This window comes from Bicyclus anynana, chromosome Z (genome assembly GCF_947172395.1).
Source record: "Bicyclus anynana chromosome Z, ilBicAnyn1.1, whole genome shotgun sequence".
NCBI lineage: Eukaryota > Metazoa > Arthropoda > Insecta > Lepidoptera > Nymphalidae > Bicyclus > Bicyclus anynana.
This window is the reverse complement of record NC_069110.1, coordinates 578,358-598,660: the sequence shown is the minus strand read 5'-3', so window position 1 is coordinate 598,660 and position 20,303 is coordinate 578,358. Positions and strand designations below refer to the sequence as shown.

At 35.8% G+C, this 20,303-nt stretch overlaps 1 protein-coding gene across 2 annotated transcripts in view; it reads right to left on the bottom strand.

Moving 5' to 3' along the window:
- LOC112049258 (protein furry) overlaps window positions 1-20,303 on the bottom strand; it is a 162,128-nt gene that overhangs the window by 107,984 nt on the left and 33,841 nt on the right. For both annotated transcript variants that reach the window (XM_052890668.1, XM_052890669.1), the window contains exon 24: window positions 16,530-16,690. In XM_052890668.1, the coding sequence (XP_052746628.1) occupies window positions 16,530-16,690 (161 nt within the window). The remainder of the gene's footprint in view (window positions 1-16,529; window positions 16,691-20,303) is intronic.

Below are 20,303 nucleotides of genomic sequence, written 5' to 3'. Positions count from 1 at the left end.
GGTATATCTTAATTATAAGTTTCGGCAACTATTATTTACGTGTCCTATATCGAGTATCCACTAGATTTGGAAGCCATAGCTTAGTAACTTAAACTTAGTAATTAACTTGATAGCTTAGTAGTTAGATTGTAACTTTAGACATAAAAATTTAATTTCGATGAAATATATAAAAAAATATATATGGAATATATATTTGTTGTAGGTAATAATAACGTCCCACCAAATAAAGTAATGCCAAGAACTCGGCTTGTCACATGGTGACTATAAGTACAGGATTTGTGGACAACTTAAGATTAGGATTCACGCAGAATACTATGCACTAATAGCAATCAAAGCATATACTCTTAGTGTTCTGCATAAATCCCACACCTAACCTAACATTGTCTAATTTACAGGACCTTGAGTAAGTTCTCGCTGTTTTATTGCAAAACAAATGATTGATTTAAAAATTCAAGGTATTATATACGAGTATATACATATAAGTGTGGATTTTTATCCTTCATAAAAAATATTATACATTTTATATAATATGACACTCAATGTACTTTCTATCACTAGAGTGCACTGAAACTCATCTTTCGGACAACATATCAATTCCAGGTTAGAAACAGATTCTTTACTTAGAGGTTTCTCGGTCAATGTTTGGGTATCTTCACATGAATTGGAGCGCTGCTCCGCCAGGTATGTGCCATCGACTATGAATATGCATATGAATCTGTATAGAATATGTATTTAATCGGATTGATATCGGTTTTGGAGGTTCCAGTTAAGATTTTCATTGGAAGGGCAAATCTAGCTTTATCATGTAACAAAATCACTTTGCCGTGTTGCTGCTATAATATCAGCCAGTTTTCTTTTAATGTTCCTAAAAGTGTCAAGTTAATAGTGATCTTTCGTAGTATTCCATTCGACTTTGTGCACCGCGTAATAAATAACACCTCGCTAATGCCATCGAATGAAAAGAAAAGCTTCAAAACATGGATACTTACTTTACTTTAGCTTACTTAAGTTTAGCTAACGATTTTGACAAAAGTCCAGACTTAATATTGTATTCTGTAATAATAACCAGTGCACAGTAAAACCAACTGTGGTTTGTGTTACACTATGGTCAGGCTTAATTGAAATGTGTTTTACGTAGAAAAATAAATTAAATAATCTCATCTATTCTGCTAGTAATTGTTTACTGTATCCAATTTCATTACTAGTATTACTTAATTAAATGCAAGAAACTTTGCATTTTTGAAGCGATTTGAATAAAGTGATGCACCATAACTTCACTATATTTGGCACTAAACTAAACATGCTTGACCCTAAGTCAACATATGACCGTTGTTTACATTAAGGCTAACTAAAATAACCGTTAATTCAAGGTTACATACTCGTACAGCAGGTCTGGCAGAGACATTACGGTCCAGAATTCCGTACGCCTCGTCCTCGTAATGCCATGTATTTATTACAAAACAGTGAGAACTTAGTCGAAGTCCTTTGTAGTAAGAGCGTGTTAGGCCCGTTAAAAGCTTGCCTCTTTAAGAGTTTTTAAGAGTTTGATCACCAGTTATAGTGCAATTAATATGCATTCATCTTGGTATTACTTTACATTACTTTTAGTGGGATATCGATCTTTTTGTAATAATATAAGATTGGTTTAGTTCCGATTTTACTACTAATAAGGTAATTAAATAAAAAAAAATGTAGAAAAATACAAAAAAATTAATAAAAGAAGAAAAATATAAAAAAATCGATAAAAGAAAAAAAAACAAAAAAATAATAAAAGAAGAAAAATACAAAAAAATCAATAACCGAATCTAACTCGTAGTATATAGATATAGTATAGTAAATGTATTTATAGATATTCTAAGTACTATAATATAGTTGTAAGTATATTAACAGGAATCACGGAGAAAGTATTATCATGAATGTTACTTTCGCGTGCTATAGACCTAGTAAAATAAGATTAAGGCTGTCCTCCCACGAGACTACCCACAAGCAACTCCTGTTTTTAGTCACTCGTGGTTTGATACCTGTATTAATGTGTATCCGAGTGAAATAAACTTATAAATTATAATTATGCATCAATTATATCAACTTTATATTCACTTCTTGTTTACGTGCCATTTTTAATAATGATGCTATAGAGCTCCATAACCAAATATTTAAAATATTTAATGTCCATGGTAAATTTAAGGTCCATGCTTATCCAAAATCATTATGTATATTGAATACATAATGATTTTGGATAAGCATGGACCTTAAATGACAAGTTATGCGAGATACAGGCGTTTTCCATAACTCTAGGTTTATATTCTTTAACGAAAACCATTTAAAAATGCCCATAGAACATGTGTTCAAAAACTAAAATTTTCGAAGGAAATAATATTTCTTTTGTAAATAGATATTAAATTATGTCCCTTATACCGCATCCTTATATTTTACAGACGTGAAAGTTCTGATGCAGTCGAGTACTTTCAGAAAAATAACCTTAAAAATATGGCATGTTGTTTCGCTTTGAATTAATTGACTCGCCGGGAATCTATTGCGTTTTTGTTTTACGTATTTCAAAATGCAACGTTTTAGCTTTGTTTCACAAAGTTATTTGAATTACTTTGTATGAAAACATAGGTTTTTTTAGGTAATAAAATGTAGTTATGCAACTTGGTTCCTATAAGTGATCTCATCAACACCTATACTCGTATATCCCGACGTTGATAGGTTTAGATTTATAAATGGAAAAAATCGTTCTAATAGATATACAACTATTCTTTTTTTATTATAATTTTGTTTTTGTTGTCGGTTTGTAGCGCTTTAATATGAGTAGCTATAGCAATTACTTATATGATTGGTTGGGATGCCAAATGATAACATAAAATTTAAAGCCAATACATTATTATCTATTTATATTATACAATAATTTCTTCGACATCTGATATCCATAACATAAACTGTCCGAAGCTAACATATTGAAGAACCAAATTGAAGGTGTATGTATACAAGTTTACAGCTAATTCCAGATCTATTTATTTTCATTTTCGTTTAGTCGCGTTGCATATGAATATTTCTGTGGGAGAACAGCCTTACTGTCTTTGTATGGGTTGTACTGTGAAGATAATTGTTGAAAATACGAATTTGAAACGACCTTTACTCATTTAATGGATTAAAGAAATATATTGCGAGTAGGTTACTTAAAAAAAATCTTCTTCCATCTGGTTTGCAACGTATGCCTGTCATAAAAAAAGTTTCTTTAAGGCCTACAAAAAAGTCATACACCGCAGCTTCGATGAAAAATGTTGACCTCCAATGTGTTTTTTTAGGTTTGGAAATGAAATGAAAGTGTGAAGGTGCCAAATCAGGGAAATAGGCGGGATGGGGCAGTAATTCAAAACCACAATTACTGATAACGACAAAAAAGGGTGCAGTAATAAGCCGAGTTTATAGTTTCACCTTTTGCAAGGTAGTCCACCATGATGACACTCTTAGCACCCCAAAAAACTGACGCTATCATCTTGTCAGCTAACAAAATTGCTTTGACTTTTTTTGGAGTCGGTAAATCAGGTTTTTTCCACTGCTTGGATTGCTGTTTTGACTTTGGGGTACACGCGGTTTGATGTTTTGTGTTCGTTCATACGAGATGCCAATAGTGTCTGCAGTGTCCCTGATGGTCAATCTCCGATCCGATAGAATCTTCAGTCGTCAGACGCCGGAGCGACCTTATCATCTTCAATTCTCTCTCGACTGCGTTTAAATTCTGCAACCCACTTTTTCACAGTCGTATACGACGGAGCAGGTTCCCCCAATGTTGTTGACATATCTTCGTGAATCTCTTTTGGAGTTCGTTTTTTTTTAAACAGGTATTTGATGACCGTACGTTGCAAAATTGTCTCCATTCTTTAAAAACGCTGCCCTCACAAAATTCAGTCTGATTTCAAAATAGATAATGCAATTGCGATAGAATTTTACAATGTGACAACCAGAGAGTAAGCATATCGAAAAAAATTGTTCAAGTATTTATGTGTTAGGCCGCGAATATTTCGATCGACGTAGTTACAAATACTAACTATCATTAATGATAGTTTGGCCAGGAGTTTTTGAGGCAATCTACTCGCAATATATTTTTAATGTACTAATAAATCGTTTGATATAAAACGTTTTTCATCCATTAAACAGATGAGTGAAGGTCGTTTCTTATACGGATCTTAGACTATAAGTTTAGACCAATGATGTTAGAAGAAAAAAGAGGTAGATAGGTTATACGCGGACCGCAAGTGGCACGTTAAAACAATGCTGATTAGCAAACCTGAGGTCAGTCGCCGCACTGCCATCACGCCGTTGACAACGCTGAAATAATTTTTGTGTGCTAATTGTAAACATCGAATGTGGTGCACCTATCTACCTCTATTTTCTTCAAACATCATTGGTTTAGACTATGAAAACAATTGCGACACATTCAAACTTCACACTTCAAGATAATTTGTGTGTGTAAGTAATACATTATGTAAATTAATGTACGGAACTTCTCTTTGAGCGAAAGAACGAGCAGGGAAGCTTCGACCGATAACTTAAGAAGCTATCGCTTGGCTATTCGACCGAGGGTCGGATACAGAATTGTGTAGTCCTCGAAACGTCGGGTAATGTTAGGAAAATTCCTTTGAGCCCTTTAACCGTCGTTTCGTGGGCAATCGATATTACAGTCTCTGTGTTTCCTGTATATTATAATCATATTTACTATATAATAAATGTTAGTTAAGTAGATTTGTATTTTTATTGGACTCCCTTAAAATTAATTAAATACAACAAAGCTAATTTGAAATCAGTTTTGAATAATATGATTTTGTGGACTGTCTGTTGGTCCTGTGGTTAGCCTACGAGAATATGATTTAATTTTTTTTTATTCTCTACAAGTTAGCCCTTGACTACAATCTGAACTGATGGTAAGTGATGATGCAATCTAAGATGGAAGCGGGTTAACTTGTTAGGAGTAGGATGAAATCCACAGTCCTTTCGGTTTCTACACGACATCGTACCGGAACGCTAAGTCGTTTGGCGGTACGTCTTTGTCGGTAAGGTGGTAACTAGCCACGGCCGAACCCTCCCACCAGCCAAACTTTCACAATCACTGTGACCTAGGTTCGAATCCTGGATCGGACTGAGGTACAGAGTTTTTTTTTTCTTTTTTTCAGTTAAAATTCTCACCCTCGGATGGCACTTGGGTCCCGATCATTATCATTCATACCAAGCGCAGTCGATAGCTCTGTGGTTTACAGCGAAGAAGTCCTGGGTTCAATTCCCAGCTCTAGTCGATTTAATATTTACATTTTTTTTTTATTCTCTACAAGTTAGCCCTTGACAACTATCTCACCTGATAGTAAGTAATTGATGATGCAATCTAAGATGGAACTTGTTAGGAGTAGAATGAAAATCCACACCTCTTTCGGTTTCTATTATAGTTTCTATTAAATTGGTTCAAGGCAGCCTTTCAATTATGTATTTCGGCGTACGATTCATACACGAGTCATTCAACAAAATGACATATCGTCATTTTAAATCAAATAGCATTATAGAAGGGGAGCCGAAGAGAGGATTTTTGCAGTTACTCGAGCGCGGCAGATAAACATAAGGGACTATACCTTGCACGTAGTTGAGTACCTCCAACAAGTATGAGCCCATAATATTGGTGGGTACATTTAGGGCAACCAAAAAAAAAACTAACTTCGGAAATACTCAACCAGAACGTCAGATTAAGATAAGGTAGGTGAGTTGATAGCTAAAAGGTGTGCATTTCAAAAACCAAAAACAAAAAAAAGACGATTGAACGTAATGGAATTGGAGGGTTCTAAAGTTACAAAAAAATACCCTTATATTTCTGTTATCGAACCACGAGCGCGGTTAATTTTTTACTTATTACGAGTGAAATAATCTCCTAAATAATCGCTCATGTTTTCTGACGATTTCATTAAGCCAAAGTAATAAAAATTGTTTTTAAAGTCTGTAGTTTTTTTTTCCACCGCTAAAATCGAAAAAAGTATATATCCATTTATTAATCCAATCATTTAATCTACCAAATGCAATCGGTCCCCATGACGCTTTAGTAACTGCAAATTTAGCATCTCGGGCTCCCTTACTATTAGTATAGTTGTAGTAGCAAGTAGTAAAAATATTTTAACGAATAATCGATATTTAACATATAATTTCGTTGAAATAATCATGATCATAGACAAAACAAGTAAAGTGTAAACAAGTACTACCTTTAGTTGGAAAATAACGTTTTCAAGATAATTGCGTTGAGATAACCATGTTAGATGATCGCAAAATGAAAATACGATGAAAAACGATGTGGTTCATCGCTTAAATCGTACACAGCATGTGAAATACATGAATGAGAAGCTGGCCTTGTGGCATGCGTCGGCTGGAGCTGCTACCTGTAGGTGGTACCTAGCCACGGCCCAAGCCTCCAGACAGACCTGGATATGATATGTGATCTATGATTCTGCGTAGAGACGGCCTGAGGTAGGTCTAGTGCTACCGCTATAGCTTGGCAACTTCGTTCGTAACACTCCCGATGTTCCGCGCGGGCCGGGGGACGTGTAGCGATGAATGAAAAACCCACGACTGTCATTTATCATCAAGTGAGATCGCACACAATGGCTAACTTATCATGGAATAAAAATAGTGATCGTTAGAGATTTATTTATTACCATAACCCACCAGCACGCAGTGGAGCAGCGTGGTGGGTCAAAGTTTTACTTCGTAATATATACATAAGGAGAGTGAGCTGCCTTGTTGACACATGTAAATCCTGAACCACAGTGCTTAAAATTCGTAGCAAACCAGACATTATAACGCTCGTAGCCAACACCATGATGTATAAGCTCCTCATGTAGCATGCTGCTTCTAAGCGGCACAGTAAGCTGTGCCATTGAGAAATATACGGCATCTATTTTACGTACGCTGAACCAGTAGTAGGTAACAGTAGTAAGTAGTAATGTTAAGCTCCCTACATAAGTAGTTCATTTAAAAGCCTCAATATCTTAACGGTAAGAGCGGTCGGACTCATCACCGAGAGGTGGTTCGATCCCCGCCCGTTGGTCTATTGTCGTACCCACTCCTAGCACAGTCTATCCCGACTTATAGTTGGAAGGGAATGGGAATATTGGTCATATTAAAAAATAGATATGGCAAATATTCTTTTAAAAAAATTAAAAAAATCCTACTAATATTATAAATGCGAAAGTTTGTATTGATGCTTGGATGTATGTTTGGATGTTTGTTACTCTATAACACCGCTACTACTGAAGCGATTTAGCTGAAATTTTGAATGGAAATAGATTTTACTCTGGATTAACACATACTTTTTATCGGGAAAAAATCCATGGTTTCCCGAGATTTGCGAAAACTGATGAATTTGAAGATATGAATGTTTGTTACTCTTTCACGCCCCGACTACTGAACCGAATTAGCTGAAATTTGGTATAAGATATATTATAGCCTGGATTAACACATAGACTACTTTTTATCCCGGAAAAATCCATGGTTCCCGAGGGATTTGTGAAAAACTAAATTCCACGCGGACGAAGTCGCGGGCGTCTTCTATTTGCTTATATTTCTTAGTGTATGCTAAGGTGATGACGGTGAATCAACTGCCATTAGGTAATATTTGACAGAGAATTGTTTGTATAAAACATTAAAAAGCCAAACAAGTATTCCCGTCACGACCGCGACCGCATCATAATACACCGCTGCCACAAAACAAGCTGCCTATCAAAGGGACAATTCATTTGGAAATCATTGCAAATTGTTTACAAATGCAATTATAGACCTTTTTTGAATTGGACGTCGGCGAGCTCGTGACCACCGATATTTGTATGGAACATATTTTTATATTTCTGCTAGCGCATTTATTTAGTTCCGATATAACATGAGGATTATCACCCACGACTACGGATATGGTATATACATTTGGGGTGAGAGGATGGTTTTGTAAACCGATGACGCCAATTGTCAGCGAGCTACTATCCCGATACATCCCGATGGATACAAGTTTGATTGCAACACCAAAATATTGTTCTCTCCTTCATCAAGTTGTAAGTTGGGACGAAGAAAGAGCGATATTTCAACCCTACAAGCCATTGACGAATGCCTTCTTCTCTTTGTAAGATACACGGCTAACGAATGCTAGGTCTCATTTTATTATAAATATTAGCGGACCCGATCAAGCTTCGCTTTGACTCGTTCCCCACCCCTATCCTATTTTACCCCTACCCTACAAGTACCCTATCCTACTCCCACCCTAAGTATCATATAGCCGTCTCCTAGTACTGAGCTACCTCTTCCCCGATTTTCAACCAACATCGGTTCAGCCGTTCTTGAGTTATAAATAGTGTAACTAACACGACTTTCTTTCATATATATCTAGATAGATAGATAAGCAGTCGTTAAGTTTCTTCTTGCCGCCTCTTCTCAGTAGATACTGTTTTCCGAACCAGTGATAGAATCTCTACAAATACTCAAAATCAATTTTAACAGCGCTTATAAATAGCCTACTTGAAATATCCGAATTTGGAATCGTACAGTAGAGTAGGGATTTAAAGCTTAAATCCACCAATTTGCAACAATACACGCTGGCGAGCGTTGAGTGTTTGACTGTGTAACGATGACTATCCCAATTTAATGATAATCCGGGATCGATGGCTTCACGTACCGTCTGACGTACGGACGGACTGCCGGACGTATAGGGGTGCAACACCACCCCCTTCGTAACTATGAACTACCGACATTTTTTTTGCATGAGTCTTTTTTTTGTTTTTTTTTTTATTATTATTTACAAGTTAGCCCTCGACTACAATCTCACCTGATGGTAAGTGATGATGCAGTCTAAGATGGAAGCGGGCTAACTTGTTAAGAGAAGGAGGAAAATCCACACTCCTTTCGGTTTCTACACGACATCGTACCGGAACGCTAAATCGCTTAGCGGTACGTCTTTTAAATTCTTTATTGTATATTTGACGGCCTCCGTGGCGCAATGGTATGCGCGGTGGATTTACAAAACAGAGGTCCTGGGTTCGATCCCCGGCTGGGCAGATTGAGATTTTCTTAAAGCGATTTAGCGTTCCGGTACGATGCCGTGTAGAAACCGAAAGGGGTGTGGATTTTCATCCGCCTCCTAACAAGTTAGCCCCCGTCCATCTAAGACTGCTTCATCACTTACCATCAGGTGAGATTGTAGTCAACTTGTAAAGAATAAAAAAAAAATAATAATATTCACGTACTCGTTTCAAGGATTTCATTTGCTGAAAAAAATTAGCTATTTTAAATCTTGAGGTTTTCTAAGTTCTATAATCTATAAAATTTGGCATCCACTCTTTTCGATACGATCGATTTTGCAGTCGATGACACACATATGTAAGATTAATTTGGCTCCCATTTCCACATTTATGTTTTGATAGAATATCTAACGTAAACATCTCACAGAACGAAACTGTGATAGGCAGACATGTTAAAGTTGGGTAAGTATTGTAGCTAAGTATGGAATCGGAACTGCGGTGGCTTTGGAAGGTAGCAGGTTTCAAGGGTACAGATCAATAACTCAATTATTCAGTGATCATGATGAACTTCCACAAATTAACGGCTGCTTGTATCACTCACAGGCGTCAGCCCATTTTACGTTGAGTATGAACGAACTCTTAATCTATTGAATTTTAAATGTAATGTAGCAAGTTTGAGCGAGCATAAGTACTTCAACGTTATTACTTTATTACATTTGCCGATTCACAATTAGGAACGCAGATATACGAGTATCTGCAGCCCCTGGGCGCATCCCGCCGCCATTCAATAGCGCAGCCTTGCCCTTTCATACTCTGAGAGATGACGGTAACATTTCAGGTACAAATTTATATTTTACAATGTATTGTTAATATATTATAGAAAAATAATAGTTGATCATTACACAAAGTGACAATACACAAAGATGCTAAAACTACCTACCATTACTACAGAGTGTAATACAAAATTCTTTGTGCACCTTCAAGGCAAGTCGCTAACTCTGTCCTTATTTCCCTATGTATGCTTAAATCTTTAAAACTACGCAAGGATTTTAATGCGGTATTTCTTTAATGGATAGTGTGATTGAAAAGGAATGTTTATATGTATAATAACATCCATTAAATAGTGTCATTTTTGAGGTATACTGTTATTTTTGAGGTTTCTAATGTGATGTCGCAAATAATTTCGTACAGTAATTAATGTACAGAATAATAATAAAAAAAATAACAGCGATTTAAATGAATATTAAGTATTAGTACCCGTGCGAAGCCGGGGCGGGTCGCTAGTATACCAATAAAAAGCGGTTTTGATTGTGATTTGCTTGCACTTGTTTAATTTTTTTCCGCCTCAATTAAGACAATAACTACTAAGCCCTCTAACAATTCATAAAAAACGCAGGAATAAAACTTTTTTATTATTCATTTTGTATGGCATAACTGTTTTATGATATATTTAAAAGTCAAACGTATATGGTTTGTTATTATAAATAATATTTATGCCAGGCCAGCCAGGCCAGGCTGAGAGGTCTTGGATATCCACCTATTTATCAATAATTTAATAGGATAACACTCTTCATCTTGAGGCACCTAACCGTCTCGAATACTTACCTTACCACTTACGCGATACAAAAAACTCCAACGGTGTCCAGAAAATCCGATAAGTTATATGAGCCAAGAACACGAAAACACACAATATGTATTGTTTGCTTTTGTCAAATAAATCCTTAAACATCTCCACCGGCTCTTCGATTATATGCAATATTATGTATTCCTCGAATATGATAGCAAGATTTCCCGTTAGGTTAATTCAATAATAATGTCTATAAATGGAAATCTTATAATTCAAAATGATCTGGGTCGTGGCTCTGGTTCATAAACGTATACATGATAGAGTTCGCTTATATCGTTTTATCGATCGACGATTGCGAAAAACTTTACCGAGGGAAGTCCCAAATTTTATTTCCAATCCAGCTTTTTGATACCTCAGTCGCATTCAAAGAATGAAAGCTACCCAAAAAAAATAACGAAGAAGATTTATTACGAATATCACTTACTGAAGTTGCATTGCAAGGTTTACTATAGTAAATCAGACTTCGTTTACTTTATTTTTTCATAGTTAACGAATAAGCTCGCTTTGTCAACCTGGGACAGACCTTAGTAACACGCTGAAAAAATATTAGCGAAATACATTTACGATTTCAATTGCTTACATTATCCCTACCGCTCACACTAATCACAAGTAGCTAGCAATGCTAGCTACCAAAACCATGTAAAATTCAATAAAAAAGCAATAGAAATGTAGGCATGCTCTTGACATACACAGGGTGTGTATGTCAAGAGCATGCCTACATTTATTTACACTAAATAAAAAAATACATATGCATATTCATTTATTTTTTATTTATTTATTTTCTTGAAAAATTAATACAATCGTTTTATTATTTGTGCTCGTAAGTGCTAGTCGGTTATAAACTTGTTGAGTACATTTCTATCTTTTAAATATATCTTAAGCCTAAAATAATTAACTCTAATGTATGCTACAAATTTTGACAATGAAAATGTAACTCTAAAAATATATTAAACGACTTCATTCACCTACATTGCGTTTTACGACCGATAACATCTGGAGAGTGCCGTTGCGTAAAAAGAAATGTATGTCTAACACAGCACAGTGTTGCTGCGCTTCAAACTAGAGCCAAGTAGGCGTAGTAGTCATGTAATTTTTTGGGAACATTTCGCTATTTCGTTTCGTTATTAAGTCTTCTATTCGTAGGATAAAATGTGCACGCGTAAAACTCTAGCGTTTTAATTGAATTGCAAGCGTAGCTATGTCCGTCTGTCTATTCAAAGTCACCTCTACCGTGGCCCCTCGCGCCGGGGCTGGTAAACAGATCGCCCACCTAGCACAGCATTGGAAACGCAACTATTAACTGTACAACGGAATTAGTCGCATCATGTACTAGTGCATAATGTGACTAATGATAATAATGACTAAGTATATTTAATATGAAACCTAAGTGTCACCGCACACGGGCCACACGCGACAGCCACAAGAAGCAAGAAGGGGCCACAAATGTAGCTGAAGCAATAACAATTGTTGCGTGTGGCAGCCACCGGCGTCGACCGTGTGCGGCGAGTCCATATAAAATGTATGAGTTTTCATACATTTTATATGGACTCGCCGCACAGGCAATATGCAGGTAACAGCGTTTTGTAGTTGTGGCCGGTGGCCCGTGTGCGGGAGTCTTAATTTGATATTTGCTCCCAGACTGTCATTATAGATAATTTTACCTTGGCTCGTCAACACATACATACATTGTACACATACGCACACATACGGTAAATGAATTAAGTAAAAATGAAAGAGCATATAAGAACAAAACTACATGTGAATTACCATTCCACGTGGGTATCATTTGTATACCTATTAGAATAAGTTAAGTTACGAGTAAGTTTCTTATTGTATTCTTGTTAAATAAAATAAACTTTGTATATCAAATAAATTAGTCACGCCAAAATATAGTATTTAATCGCGCACAACGTGCTCTATAGCCTCGCTAGTTTACTAACAACATAATAAATAATGAAAGTACGGGTACTGTAAAAGAAAACAAGTTATCCATAAAAGCTTTTAGTGTTAATTTGCTTGTACGCGCAGTTGCTGAGCTTGTTAAGCCCTGTATGCTCCATAGTGCCCGTGTTCGTGAATAAAATTATAAACCAATACCATTGCGAGCCCCGTTTGACCGATGTACTGAAAGCCCTAGTGTGAGACCGTTAGCTAATCTAGTCTAGATATCAACGTCACTAATATAATAATGGTGAAAGTTTATATATGTCTAAATGTGTATGTTTGTTACTATTTCACTCTGCAACTACAGAACCCTACACCTACCCTATACCCTAGATTGTACATGAGCTCCTTTCTATCTAGTAATGGCTTGCGTGATATTTGAAAAAAAACAGAACTTTACGCGAGTCTTAAAATTAAATTATATGTAAAACAAGTCTACTTTTAGGAACATAGACTGTTTTAGTAACTTACGTTTATTAAGTTGTGTTTTATGTAACGTCTAGCTTACGTTTCGGAACTCTGTTCAAATTGTACACCAACTCAATCCGGCCGCGCTTCGCAATAGCCCACTTCGATATTATTTAATGGAGTTCCCAATAACCGTCGGTACAACGGGATAAAAAGTAAATCAAAACACACTTCAGTAGAAACGCAACGTTCTGTGAAAAACTAAAATCAATTAATAGACTATTTCTCTACTTGACCGATATTTACTGAATGTGAATTTTTACAAGCTTTTTTAAAATTAAAAGCTTATAGTTTATAAAATTGTAATATTCGGCTGTTGTGGTAACTTTTGTGACTATATTTTTAGGGTTCCTTAGTCAACAAGGAACCTTTAATTTCGCCACGTTCGTCTGTCTGCATGTGTGCGGTTTAGCTCAGAGACTGTGACAACTAGAAAGCTGTAATTTAGCATGTACATTAAAAATGTCAAGTCATAAAATAAAATCTAGAAAAATATTATTTAGGGTAGCCTCCCCTACGTGTAAAGTGGGGACGAATTTACTTACTACTTTAGTATTTCATACTAATTCCAACATAACGTGTTACTTTTCGGTATATTATAATTTGTCGAAGTGAAACAATTAAATTGCAATCTTAAAACGTGAACTGTCCGAGCTTGCCCCTGATTGGTCGGCCTTACAGCAGACCGTTCTGTGTCCATAGAGTTAGGAAAGAAACACATCGTCATCAACCCATATTCGGCTCACTACTGAGCTCGAGTCTCCTCTCAGAATGAGAGGGGTTAGGCCAATAGTCCACCACGCTGGCCCAGTGCGGATTGGCAGACTACACACACGCAGAGAATGAAGATAATTCTCTGGTATGCAGGTTTCCTCACGATGTTTTCCTTCACCGATTGAGACACGTGATATTTAATTTCTTAAAATGCACACAACTGAAAAGTTGGAGATGCATGCCCCGGACCGGATTCGAAACCACACCCTCCGGAATCGGAGGCAGAGGTCATATCCACTGGGCTATCACTGCTCTCTAAGAAACACATATGTCAGTCAAATAAAATACTTCAAAAATTGTAACATCACGTATTTATTTATTATTTATTACACCTAAAGACTAACCCAAGTGCCCGAATTTTTATGTTCAAACCTAACCTACCCTAACTTTAGATTGTATAGATGTATTCAAATGAAACTTAGCACGATTTGAGACCGTAATACGAAAAAAGGTTTTACTTTTGTCGCGAAATTAAACTGGAAGGGGGTGAAACAGGGGTTCGAAGTTTGTATGGATAGTCCTTATATTTTATAAGTTAAATTGGAAAATTTGGAATTTATACTACTAAAAAAATACTTAAAATAATTTCATTTAAGATTTTTAAAAATTCTATACCCAAAGGCTTTTTAAACCCTTATCCCCTTAGTTTTTTTTTTATATAAATCGTTTATTTTTGACTTATTCTTTTTGTAAAATGATTGGTGGACTATCAATAAGGGTTAAAGGTTTACATCTATTTCCACGCGGATGATGTCGCAGGCGTCAGCTAGCAAACATTATATATATCACTCAATCGTGCCTTGTAATAAAGTCACGATTGAGTGATATCATAAACTAAACTGGCATCCCGCGCATCTTTGGCGATGATAGATCATAAATAAAATTCAAAATCAAATTACCTACTTCCACATAATTATTAAGTCGTATTGTCGTAATCAAAACAATAATACTACGACCTTGGAAGTTTACAACGACCTCAACCATGTATTATTAAATACAAAAAGGCTGCGACAAACAGGTGCTCAAAACAAGCACAAAGCACAACCTGAAGACCCACTCATCCAATCACAGATGCCCAGGAATACTTCCATAAACCCTTTTTCTATACATACACTCACTTATGTACACATTTATATAATGTAATTATACATACATAGTAAACTTATACATACTATAATAACTTGTATAGGGAATATAAATGATTTTACTCTTATTAATTGAAATATTTTTTTTAATGTTCCAACATTACATTATAAAATATTACTAGAAATTTATAAAAAATAACCAATAAAAATATACACTTATTATGTTACACACATATCTACACGAACATTATATATTAACGCAGAAGCTTGTAAGTTTGGTCGAACCACAGAGTAACCAGAGTCTTTACAAGCAACGTACTGAAGCCGGTGAAACCCATTTAAAAAACAAACGTGATGCGTCTCCTTGACAACCGCATTTTTTTTCATAATTTGTATTTCAAAATTTAACACTAACAATTACGTAAATTAATATAATTATCAATAAAAAATAATCCTTCCTATTTCTTGGTTTTTTGTTAACAGTTTTTTTTTATATATTTTAAAACATATGACGCCATTTTTCTTGAAAAAAATTGAAAATTACTGATGCGACGTGTCGTACTGACATGAGAATGTATTACTTTTTGAATTTTGTAATTTGAGCGGCTACGTCGTGTTTCGTACGCTCTATCTGTATATGATTGATTAATCTGTGGGTCGAACGCGCTAATAGGTAGCCACAGATTCAAATTGAAAAATTACTTTAGTGTTAAATGAACATGTTTTTGAGTAACAGAACTTTGTCTAATACATTTCTTTTTTGCACAGTATAAAATGAACGTAGTAATTTTTCAGCACACAGTACAACAAAATTGCACTAAGTAGTGATTTTTGTATTTTGCAGAACAATCCATATAACTTATAAACCGTAAAACTTTGGCTAACATATTATATTGCGTTATTTTAGTAGACCTTGATGTCAGCTATCACCCTGTAGAGTATGTCGAAATACTTCGGGGCACCCTGTATACGTGATAATTTTACGCAAGTGCATATAAATAAATATCGTAGGCACGGTGTCTAGCTGCATACGAGTCTATTGTGAGTATAGCGTGGCAAAAAAGTGTAGAAACGGAACTATCTTTTTTCCCCTCTTACAACACTGTTCAACTTGTCAGTTATGTTGTCAGGTTTAACGCCTATGTTGTCAAAAGTCTCGGAATTATTTACGAAATTAACAGATTGTGGGAAATAATCGGCAGTGAACGAATATTATTGTGGCACAAGTTGAATATGACAATCGGTAGTGTCACCCACCAAGTTATATATCATACATAAAAAAAAGAGAGGTCTGGCAGAATTCGAAGTCAAAACATTGTTGAAGGATCTGTACAATGTTTACCGAAGAACAGCTGAGATGACAGGTTTGTTTTTATTTTAGAGTTCTATAAATGTTGACCTCTGAAGTAGTATACAATATTTACATGTTTTGAAGCTTTTAACAAGTGTTTTCGTGATTATTCTGCCAGCTTTGAAGGTTATGTTGATAGGGTTACGTTTACGTTGTCACTATTCGTGTCGTCATATTGGCGTTAACGGCCTATTCATTTGTACTCTTTTTTGTCAAGCTACAGTTGTAATAGCAAAGGGACTCACTGGTGTCGTCGTCGACGTGGAGCGGGCCGACGCTGCCGAAGAAGCGCTTGTCGAGGAGTTGCAGCAGCTGCAGCGCGCTCTCGTGGACGGGCGCGCGCGGACAGCCGGTGCACATCAGCGTCACGTTGATGATCGCCGTGTAGTGGTCGCACGGGTACTCCCTGGAAACGTCTGCTCGTCACACACAGGAGGAACTACTCCGCGTCATTTCAAACTAACTGATGCCTGCGACTTCGTCGGACCATGGATTTTGAATACATATAATGGAACTGCACCAAAAATTATTTGAAAGAAAGGTATATTTCAATATTTCATAACTGTAGCTTAGCAACTGCCGTAATAGCCCTGATCCTGGTCATATGACCTCTGCCTCCGATTTCGGAGGGTGTGGGTTCGAATCCGGTCCGGGGCATGCACCTCCAACTTTTCAGTTGTGTGCATTTTAAGAAAAATGAATATCACGTGTCTCAATCGGTGAAGGAAACCATCGTGAGGAAACCTGCATACCAGAGAATTTCTCAATTCTCTACGTGTGTGAAGTCTGCCAATCCGTATTGGGCCAGCGTGGTGGACTAATGGCCTATACCCTCTCATTCTGAGAGGAGACTCGAGCTCAGCAGTGAGCCGTATATGGGTTGATAACGACGAGCTTAGCAACTTCGTTCGTAACACTCCCGATGCAGAGCGAGCCTGGGGCGTGTCGCTATGAATCAAAAACCCACGACTGACGCACCTCACTGAACCGCACGTACGATTTCACACCCACGCAGTCTTTCCCCTCGTCGCCCGCATATCATGGGATTGTCATCAAGGAACTTGCCAGACTACAGACCGGGATATAGGAAATAGAACCTATTTATCCGAAACCACACATACACACACACACACGAGGCTAGAACCAACAAGGATGTTAATACTCTTATGTAGATAAGTTTATGTTTTATTTTATTGGGAGAATTAACTATCACATATTGTCTTGGTTGTGATCGTAGTAGTGCAGGATTATTAAATTATAATTACTAACGGATATATTTTTATATTGCATTTACATCGATTGATAAATACCATATATATACTATTTCCAAGTAGATAATTCAATAAAATAGTTGTATGAATAATTGAAGTAACAAGTGTTGAAAAGAGCGTATTTATCAAAAAAAAAATTCTGTTGGTATTATTTTGGCGTTAATGCCTTGTAATTAGTTATGACCGTTATCATTTGTTGTTAACGAGAAGTTATACGAATCCGTGGTCCGTGAACGGACAAGGGATAATAAGAATACCTAATTGGGACGATTGTAGCAAGTCCCCAGACATCCGCTTTCCGACACGTGTTAATTTGTATTATTCGCACGTATGGATCTTATGTAGTAAGTCAAATTAGGGATTATTGATATACTAGCGGACGCCCGCGACTTCGTCCGCGTGGAATGTAGTTTTTCACAAATCCCTCGGAAACCATGGATTTTTCCTGGATAAAAAGTAGTCTATGTGTTAATCCAGGCTATAATATATCTTAATACCAAATTTCAGCCAAAACAGTTCAGTAGTTGAGGCGTGAAAGATTAACAAACATGCATATCATCAAAATCATCAGTTTTTGCAAATCTCGGGAAACCATGGATTTTTTCCATGGATGATGTTAATCCAGAGTAAAATCTATTTCCATTCCAAATTTCAGCAAAATTGCTTCAGTAGTAGCGGCGTCATAGAGTAACAAACATCCAAACATACATCCAAACATCCATACAAACTTTCGCGTTTATAATTTTATAGAAGAAGAATTTGGCTTAATTGTCATTAGTCAAAATACTACAAAGAAGAAGACACGAGTCATTTTATAAAAATATTATCAAGACCGGATCAATGTCAAAAACAACGATTAATGTAATAAATAAATATAATTATTTTAAATTTAAATACAACCGACTTCAAAACTTACACGAAACTAAAAAGGGAAAAATACCATTATAATATTTTATAGCTTGATCACTTGGAAGTAAGTTATTAGAACTAATTCTAAATATACCCTTTTTAGTCAAAAAATAATATCAAGTTCAGACTACTACTATAAAATTACAAATGTTCATAAACAAAAAAAAATATACACATCGAATTGTTAACCTTCTCTCTGTCTTTCGCCGGTTGAAAATGTATAAAAAGAAGAATTTCGTTGCGATGACATATAAGAGAGAGGGATAACTTTTTCAATTCCTGCCTTTCTCTCGTCATGAGACAACATATTCGTTGGATGTTTGGTGTGAACAACAAACTGTATTGAGGAAAAAAATAACAACTATCTACCGTAAAGTCCGCTGTCCGACTAATTAATAACGACTAGAACTCTCACTTAAACTAACGGACAAAATTGTCTGTAATTTTTTGAGGAAAACAAGCTTAGATTAGGTACACAGGGTGTCCCGTAATATATATATTTGTTTGTTTGTGGGTTTGTTACTTATCGAGATCTGCTGGACCATTTTTCATGGTTTTTGATTCGTTGGATTTGTCTCTACCCAGAATAGCAGAATACATCTCAAAACGATGAAAACTCGACGAATAAATATTTTGTGTAAATTAAAGTTTCTATTTCCGAAATCAATTTCTAAGATTTATTCTATAGGTTTAATGTATTTTTATGCTGTGTATGATTTTTCCAAGAGCAATAATTTACATAGGTAAAAAAATCAATGCCACTTTTTGTTGTAATTTTAGAATTCAAGATTCATCAATCCAAACCAAATGTTTAGGCCTTGTTCGGACGGCTAAGTAGATGGCTTATGTGTAGTTTGCAGAAAATCGGTTGTCATTTATCACATTTTTTTGTAACAAATGAATTCAGAAGTAGGGTAAGGATATGGTAGGGGTAGGATATGGGTTGGGTGGGGGTAGTGTAGGGGTAGGGTAAATGCAATATAAATATAGGGTAGGGGTAGGGCAATGTAAGGTAGGTAGGTGGCGAAGCTTGACCGGGTCCGCTAGTTAATGGATAAAACGCAAATTGTAGATACACCACCTAATTATCTAAAATTAATTTGTACAGTTTTCGAACAATTCCTATTTAAAAAAAATATAACTTTGTCAAGTTATATTTTTTTCGGATTTTTCAAAATTTTTTATCTTGAATCAGTTTTTTCAATGCTGTAGCTGCCGGAATTTTGTGAAACATTACGGATTAAATTACCAATGTATTATAATACTACTTTTGTAAATGTTTTATTTATTCTGTACAAGAAGCTTTGAATGCGATAATTATTTTAATTTCATTAACATGATCCAATTAATAAAAGTTGTTCTGTAAAAAAATGTACAGAGCTGAAGTGTACCATTTTTTAAAAACGTGTACACTTATTGGGATTTGTAAATCGGTATAAAACTTGTCTTTGCTCTTTGTTTTACAAAGTTGCTGGTCAAATGTATAGGAGATGCTGAACTTCCAACACAAGAAAACAAATCAAAAGTTTACCACATTCCAACTGTTTTCTTCAAAATGTATTATAATATCTGCCTACTTGCCTAAATTTACTAATGCAGTCATTTTTGTTGACTTGGTATTAAGAAAAAACTCATAAGATTTTTTTTTAACTACGCTTAGTACTACAATTCTGTAGTGTATCAAATGCTTGTTTATTTAATTCATGAGACATCTCTGTTTATGTTATGAGACTCATGTTAATGCGTCTCATCAATCATGCAATCATCATTAACATCTGAAAATGGTCATTATGAGGTCGAACATTATCATACTAAGCCCACCAACCCGCAGTGAAGCAG